At 36.0% G+C, this 9,170-nt stretch overlaps 1 protein-coding gene across 1 annotated transcript in view; it reads left to right on the top strand.

Moving 5' to 3' along the window:
• Positions 1 to 1,092: 1,092 nt before the first annotated feature.
• Positions 1,093 to 9,170, top strand: part of Reck (Reversion-inducing-cysteine-rich protein with kazal motifs) — a gene marked incomplete at its 5' end in the record, with an annotated part of 23,649 nt that continues 15,571 nt past the window's right edge. The window contains one exon of the mRNA XM_017628020.1: positions 1,093 to 1,148. Coding sequence (XP_017483509.1) covers positions 1,093 to 1,148 — 56 coding nt within the window. The remainder of the gene's footprint in view (positions 1,149 to 9,170) is intronic.

Here is a 9,170-nt window from a genome sequence, read left to right as displayed (position 1 = left end):
CGCTAACGTCCTGAAATTCTACACAGCTACATATGTTATCAATACCGTAGTTATGGCGAAAAGTGATAATTATTGGAAAGGCTGGATCGATATACATTTACGTAAACGCGCAAGTATCACTCGATTGGGAACCATTTTCTCCTAGATTTATAAATCCCATTGAACTATTGTAACTTTGTCTTTAATTTTCAGTAAGGTAAAATTTTTGTGAAAATTTTGAAGAATTTTTTTAAGTTTTTCACAAAGAATGGAGCTTTGCTTTTACGAGTTTCGCTATAAACTGTCCTATCTACATACCTATTTGCATAAAATGATAGCCGTTTTCGTTGTTCGGAATAAACTCAAAAAACACTGAATAGAGTTCCGTCAGATTGGCGGAGGTTATCTTACATACGTATATAGTCCAATTACATGCTACTATAAAACTCGCTAGGTGGTGTTGGAGTAGAGTTATTTATAAAAATCGTATTTATTAACCGATTGCGTTCAAATTTTAAATGTGAGCTATGTACCTGTTACAGACTAATTTTGTTTTTAAGCGCTCTTTTGCATTGGCTAACGCAAAAGCTCTTATTAGGCGCCGCGAAGTAAGCGGGCATTGGCTAGTTAGATAATAAAAAGTATCATAAGCACTATAGCACCGATTTTATTAAATATTTTTTTTATAAATTTAATATTCGGTTTTAAAACTTTCGGTTATCTACAAAATGTTTTTTTTTAATATCCTCAAAAAACCGAACACCCTAGTAAATACAAATAAATTCCAAGCTTATTCTACTCGATCACGCGTAAAATAAATTATTTGAAATGTCAAAAATATGAAAGATTACCCAGCCATTAAACCTATATTTGCATTTGCAGCTTTCTATCTTCTCTGGAATCGTATGCCTTTGCCACTATTTATCTTCATAACAAGTGAATGCACTTGCAATCAGCGCAGCACATTTATTTTCGTTTTTCAAAGATGTATGTGCACAATACTTGCTCCATGCTACTTGCTAAATATTTATATTTCCCTCTTTTTTTTTGCACATTACTCACTGCATTTCTTTGCTGATAATCACTTGTTCTATTTTTTCTTCTTTCTTGCAGACATTTACACTTGTTGCAGTGAAGTATTTGGCTCATGTCGTACATCATGCGAAAATGTAAGTTCATAAATTTTATTTTTATTCACATGTGTTGGTGTATAATATTTATTTTGCCTACTAGTATATTGCTTAAGCCCACTACAGAGGCACACTTGTCATGTTTTTTGACAGTTAACGGTATATTGTCGTCATATCACATCGTTCAAATGTAAGAGCGTTAAACAGCTGAACAGTTTGAGAAGAATTTGGAAGCTTTGATTTGCCTGCTGTTTTAAATTGATTAGTTCTTTCATATATTTGTATGTAGTTTAAGTTAGGTTCAAGTGACAGCTGGTATTACTACAAGCCCACATTTGTCTTTTTGAGTAGACCTGATTTCGGTGCAATGGAAAGTGCTGGGTCACGAAATAATTTTACGGCTTTTTTGTTCCTGCATACATTTATGTTGCAGCTTGCTGATCACCATTGTCCGCAACATGTCCTCGATGAACGTCTTCGAAAGCTGACGCATGACATACACCAACGCAAATTAAATACTTGTAAATTTCAAACCACTTGAATGCTGATGCTTGCCATATATGTACGAAAATATTGTAAAAAACTATAACAATACTTGAGTTTACTCAAACCGGATACTCGTAAAACTTCGCCTTTAGCATGAGAGCCATTAATGTCAAACGATCTTTTTCGCGCACCTACTAATGTATAGACAATGTTCATTTTCAATCTGGTATAGAATGCGTGCCCATTAGGGCTGTTTGACAGAAGGAAATCAAGGTTAGATGGACCAAAAAACAAAAATAAGGGTTTGACTACAGGTATTCGAAATGACACTCTTACTGGATTGATAAAAAAAATAACGGCTAAGGGTTAAAAATAAGCCAAAAATTCTTTTCCATTTCCTGAAGAGGACAAATTCATTAAATTAGCCTGGATGTACTAGTGCGTTGGGTTTGGAATACGGCAAGTAAAAATTATTTAAAATGAAAGCGTCGGATAAACGAAAAAGACTTGGATTTCAGCGAGCCCGAAAGAACAGTTGGTTCAACGAGGAATACCATGCCACTGCCAGGAAAAATATGCCGTTTTCGATGAAACTTCAACCTAACCATCTAACCTAATGTACATTTCTACCTCCGTATAAATATAAAAAAATTATGTTGCACATTAACGCACCTAACTAGCAAATAGCTTTGCAAATTTTATGACCTGTTCAGCCCACTCGAAAAAATTGTTTTTATTAAAGCATCACAAAATGTAGCCACATGCATATGAGCAGTATAAAAATCCACCTAACCAAACTCTAAATACAAAAAAGACACTTAATGACTGACAAGTTTATTAAAATGTTATCCTTATCGCTATTGAGCTGTCATTTAGACATTGTGGGCATAATCAAATACCAAATGTAAACTATGCGAAATTTGCATTTTTAAATTGCCACGACAACCCACACAGATGGGCACATACATACATACATTCTCACGTCCCCATACATTGCTGAGTATCATATTTAAGAGGTTTTACCAGCGTTTTTGCCGTTTTTTTTTTTTGCAATTACTGGCATATTATATGGGAAAAGCTGGATTTTGCGTGGGGGTGTTGCATGTCAAATTCTTCTATTTTTTTTTGCCACAAAATAGCTTCTTTCACCCATGTGTGGTGTGTGTGTGTGTGTGCATGAATATATGACAAAGCCATTATTTAGTTGTGCTTTCTGCCATCAAATTAAGAGGCTGGCCATGTGTAAATGCAAACGCCCAGTTTGACTAAATAATTTGTTGTTACTTAATTGACGTTTACGTGATAAAATGCGTGTCTTGCATTCACCGAGTCATCATCCTCGCCGACTTCCTTAGGCTTTTTGTAGTTGCAGTACAGGTTTATGTTCATATCACTAGCATACATTATTAGTATTTTTCAGACTTTCTCATTGCATTGGATGCTGTTGGGGGTTGCCGGTTTGGCCTTAATAGATATGAATTTATGTGCATACTTACTTAATTAAATATTCATGCATAAATATGTACTTAGGTGTCTAGTGATTTTTATGTTTTGCATGGTGTAAGGTAATATTATTTAATGGGGATATTTGCCTTAATCTGCAGAAAGTCAAGTTGAGTAAAGCGCATGCGCAACACATATAACTACAATGTGTAGAAATTATGTACCATATCATAAAGGTTAGGTAATGCATTTACATACAAACATATGCTTGCTTATTTTTACTTGTGATAAAAAAGAGAAAAAATTTTTGAGGGGTTGCCACCTGTTGAATATGTTAAAATCGGTTAATTAATAACTTCAATAAAATATTAAAACAATGTGGGTGTCTTAGGAAAGGAGTTCAAAAACGAGTTATTGCGAAAATGTTTTTCAAAAGGTTTAACATCTGTTCAAAAAGTTAAAATCAATTTAATTAATAAGCTTAACGAAATATTTTAATTTGAGTATCAAACGATGGAGCTTTAAGAAAGTTTTATATCAAACATATTTTTAAAGGTGGCTGCCACCTAATAAGAAATTCAAAATCAATTTAATTAACAAATAAAATGAAATATTTTAATCTGGGTGTCAAACGAAAGAAGGCTGCATCTATTTCGAAAATAAATTTGTCGATGGTTGCCACCAGCTTAGGAATTCAAAATCAATTTTATTGGCAAGTTAAATGAAATCCTACTAATATTATAAATGTGAAAGTTTCTTTGGCATACAGACAGCTTATGACCTGTATTAACATGTAGCATATTTTTTTGAAGAGGCTTGCCATCTGCTGGAAAAGTTAAGTTTTATATTAAATTATAATTACTGGATCCCGACAGAGGGAGCAGACGGAATGCTATTGATCGCTGGGTATTAGGCACCTTATATCTTCTGGTGAAGAGAACGAGTTCCGTATTTACATAATTAATAGCAACTTCGCAGCTATTTAGCAGATGAGATCGTACAGAGTGTGGGAGGTATAAAAACTATGTAGAACCATGGACGAAACGGTTGGTAGTTTGTCTTGCATTAGAATATGCCGTGCGAGATCTGGTATCATCCGTGTTGTAAACCAAGAAGTTAGTTAATCGAGCTCCATAAGTAACACCCTAATAAAGCCTACTTACGTGTTTGGTTGCAAAGAGCTACATACGAGCACACAATATTTCTAATTATGCACTGTTAAATGCAAGATTAAACTTCCGAGGAAATTAATCTAAAAACTAACAAGATGGTGGGAATAAAGGAGATATCAAAAAATGTCCGGTTTGTTATTCTTATGACTCCTGTTGACAGTTTAAAATGCTGTCATTTGGTGCTAAATATTTATCTCACCAATATCTTAAACCAGTCTCTACATTTCGTGCAGTCGATCATAAATTCTACTGAAAAGTAATTTAGCTGACCATAAACTGACATAGAAATTTGCGCATGCACCATGAGCGTTGATTTATTTACCTATCAGTGAGCGGTAGCGCAATTAGTGTAGTACAAGTAAACTCGGTGAACGAACGAACGACTAACCAGCTGTACGATCGATCATTCAAAGATGCAAAAATATGCATACAAATACGATTTACATACAGTCAGCGCCAAAAATATGCATACCTTAACGTTTTGGCGATTTTAGTTATTTATTTATATTTTCCATACCAAATTTTTCTTATTTTTTATAAAGATATAGTTCAGTAAACAGCAAAAACCACAAGAATCAATTTCTTGAATTTCAAACAGAATTTGGCGAAAATGGAAGAAATAGCATGAAATTTAAAATTTTTCAATTCTATTTTTTAGAAAAAATTTGGGTATGCAGTTTCGAAGCCCATTAAATTTTAGTATAAAGTGCAAGTTTCAAGTCGCTAAAAATTACCGTTTATTTGAGAAATTTTTTTTGACGGTTTTGCGTTCCTTCTTTCATATACAAAAATTATGTTCTTACTTTATGTGGAAGCAAATGCTCAACACCATCAGCAAAAAAATTACCAAAAATCAACAATAGTTTTTAGCGAATTGAAACTTGCACTTTTTAATACTAAAATCTAATAGGCCACAAAAATGCATGCTAAAAATTTTTCTAAGAAATCGAATTGAAAAATGGAAAATTTCGATGAAAAATTCTTGCATTTTTCTGTATGAAGAAAAAAATGATTCTTGTGGTTTTGGCTGTTGAATCAACTTTAGTAAAAAAAATTGCTATGGAAACTATAAATAAATAAAATCGTCAAAACGTCCACGTACGCATATTTTTGACGTTCACTGTATGTCTACATAAACATAAGTATTCATAATAGGTTCCAGCTTTGCAGACATTTTAGTGGTTAAACAAGGATATTGGGTCATTTATTTAAACAAAAAAAATTAAGCTCATCGATCACAATGAACCAGTTTCGCGAATGAATGTAATGGATTTACGGTACGAAAAATTATGGAATACAGTTGTTGCCAAAGCGGCTGATGCTGTTTTTTCTTCTTTTTCTTCTATAAGCCAATCAATAAAAATAAACAGTTCGAAATAAGTTTTTGTTTTGCAAAATTTTTTATTTTAAAACTAACAAAAGTGTGCATAAAATCCTATCTAAAAAAAATAAAATTCCGCACTCGTAACTCCAACGAAAGGTTCCTAAAAATATCTTGCGTTCTCTTCACGGTTGAATCTAAGCACCCGTGGTAACCAAGATTTATAGCTGGCCTGCAACTTTCCTCAAAACTTTTGTGAATTTTTGTGTTGTTAGCAACAACAAATAACCTTAATTAAAATTGCCTCCGCCACCTTCAATCCGTTCCTTATCCTTAGAAGAGAATTATAACAAAATAATAAATACAACATGCTAAAAGCCTCAAACACGGTAGAATCCGTTGCTTTCAATTAACAAATCCGTTGATTAAATACTTGCCGTTGATATTCGTCCATATGCATACTTATTTACTATCTTCCTCTTCCAACGATCTTAGCTTTACTTTCCGGTTAAAGATCATAAATTGCATGTCTCTGTTCATTGGTTTTTGCATCAATCATAAGCATGTATAAAACAAAAATAAAAAAAAACGTCGTTGTTTATACCTCTTGGCACTTAAGCGCAACAGGAGGTCTACCGAAGAAGCTGCAATCCGAACTCAGAGGTTCTTAAACGCGATTTTTGACATGGAAAATAAAATCTTAATTCGAGCAATTCGAGCGAGGGAAAAATAATCAGAATTTCTTAGCCTCCTGTCCTCGCTAAGGAGCTGGAAAGAGTAAAAAGAGCTGCCTCAAATGGAAACTTCGAATTCCTACCGACTCGGGCGGACCACTGCATGCCGATTTTTGGGTCTGAATGGATCTGTGACCAGCGTAGGCAAGCAGCTATCCAGGTTTTTGAAGGATTGTTTGACTTCCTTATTGACCGCATATGATTACTATGCTATTAAATTTATTTCGGTTATGGGTCACAGCGAAATCGCTGGAAACTACAAGGCCGATGAGCTGGCAAGACAGGGAACCCATAAGGAAGTGCTCCCGTGGGTGCGCTCCTGACCTCTTGTGGTCTACTGTAGACCGGAAGCGGTACAGACAGATCTTCAAACTAAGCATCTTGCTTACGCTTACCGTACTCGCCTAAGGTTCAAGCACCTTGGGTCGGACTTTTTCCACACTACCGATGAGTTTTCAGGAATGGTTAGCGGTCGCTTGAAGAACTTCGTTGTGCGCACGGATGGTTTTTCTTATAAGAAGCCTTAGATATCATCGTTCTGTCCCTTCCGTATACTTACCAAACTCTCCCATATACCTTAGTAGTTTGTCGAGAGAAAGAGAATGTAGTAGCTCGCTCATTCTCAATACACCCGAGCCCAAAACTGAGAGAAAATTCTCTGCACTGTCTTCGCGGGTTTACCTGTGGTGACCAAAAACTTAATGTGCAATAAAGGTTAGATGCGGCTAAATGTTCATTACGAGAAGCACGCGAAGCCAAAAGGGGTAAAGGTCAACCTAGAAAGCAAAATAATTCGAACCCTGAAGGATACAAAAGCAACTACGCAGTATTGCCAGAGAAATATTTAATTGCTGGATGATATTTATAATTTTTAGGGAAAGCTGCAGTTTGTGGAAACGGGATTGAGAGAAGCACCTACGCATGGAGAAAATGTCACCAAGCCAGAAGACAAGTACAGAGAGCTAACTAAATCTCTGGGTATAAAAAATTGTATTTAACAAATAAGACCAATAAAGCGACTTTATATTACTAAAAAGAAGGAGCAGGAAGGGGAACGCTCATTGAGAAATAATGCAAATGGGATCTCGAGTACAAAACTGTTGTGGCTAAAATTTAAGAGAAGTCCACATGAACTCGTTCTTAGTGGTGAAACGCACCTGGTCACAAAAGGCGGACTCCAGCGATATTTCAGAGATCATTATAAACACAGCAGTGAAATGGTACGATCAATATGGCTGAAGCGTCGAAACCACAGCCCTTTGTCGGATAAACCGCCACTAATTCTGCTACGTAGAAGTAGCTGCCGTGGGAAGAATCAATAGGTCACACAATGGGGTGGGAGGTCCCCAGCCACTAGAGGGGGATTCACTGATCTTCTGCGCTGACAGCAGGGTAAAGACAAAAAAAAAGAGGTTTGGTTTAAGGAAATTTACCGGGTTATTCAAAATTTCTCTGCGCTTGTTTGGTCCCCGATTACTAGTGGACGAAGCTTCAGGCTTGTCATTACACGTCACAGCACTGGGATGCCTTCTTATGTCGCTGAACGAAGGGCTTCAGCTACTTACCAATGTAAATAAGCTCTAGATACAGTGGCAGGTTTAGCTCCTACTTACCCAGCCTCGACCTCGACATTTGTCGGTTTAAGAAGGCACTCCACATGACACCACTCCAACCACCTCTTCCATAACGCCCTTAAACCCTATCAGCTAACAGCCCGCTCTCCTAGCTCGTTTCCTGTATCAACGTACCACTACACCAACAACAGAGGTACGATCAATCAGAGGCTCTACTTGATTTGAGTCTTTTGAGATCCGAAGATACCTAATCGTCAATGAAAAACTGCGTGATCATATACAGCAGATTTTGCAATTCACTTCCGAGTGAATTTCAACCAAAATCACTTTGAATTCGGAAGTGAATTGCGGAACCTTCCTGCCAATTTTTTTTAATTCAAAAGGGGTACTAAGTTTGAGACACACTGTCTCCTCTGCAAAGCAACGTAGTCAATTTGCATTTTGCACAATTTGTTGCAGCCAAAACATGCCACAAGGCATTCTACCTGTTATGAATGAATTTATGAAAATTGCATCTGAATCACAGATGTTTAGGTCTTTAAGATTTTATTTTTTTTAATAAATAATAATAGCACACAAATTGCAATTATGATTGCGCGCGCAGATATCGCGAACTGACATTCAATTAAGAATGCAATATGATAACTTAATGAAATAAAATCAATAAAAACACTTATATACACCTCTCGCAATTCAAATTGATATTGAAAGATCGGCAATGCAACTTTGTAATTGAAAACTTATCGCAAATTGCAATAAAAAAAATTTTCCCAAACACACTTTGAAATGCAGCAATTTTGATCACTTAACACTTGCCGTCTAAAATTGAAGTGTAATCGGAGGAAATTTCACACCCACAACTTGTCAGCTACCTAGCAACACTCCCCACCACGCATTGTGGTCTTTATCACAGCAACAGAATCTCGCCCGGTGTTCTAAAACGCTTTTGTATTGATACGAGTATTGTTGATCTGAAAACAATAAAGCATTCTGCCAACCAACAACAACAACAACATAGGCTGAGTGGCAACGCGATCATGTTACGTAGTGGCGGACGAGGATCCCTTGCGACAACCGGCAGACAATTCAGAATGAAAACATTGTCAAAACAAAACTCCACAAGCGTAAAGAGAAAAAAGCAATAAAACAAGAAATTTGAGGTTTATAAAAAACACGATAACCTGCTGAGCTGAATGTGAAACATGCTCGTAAATTAAAAGAGCAGCAAACACGCTATCAAAAGCGAGTATTGTAAAAGCAAATGCAGAAGGATAAATTGCAGTTCCACAGGCAGACATACTGGTACGAAAGAGAGAGTGAAAATTGAAAAA

The sequence above is a fragment of the Rhagoletis zephyria genome, unplaced genomic scaffold, assembly GCF_001687245.7.
Source record: "Rhagoletis zephyria isolate East Lansing unplaced genomic scaffold, Rhagoletis_zephyria_1.1 Rzeph_scaffold_05679, whole genome shotgun sequence".
NCBI lineage: Eukaryota > Metazoa > Arthropoda > Insecta > Diptera > Tephritidae > Rhagoletis > Rhagoletis zephyria.
This window is presented reverse-complemented; position numbering and strand designations above follow the sequence as displayed.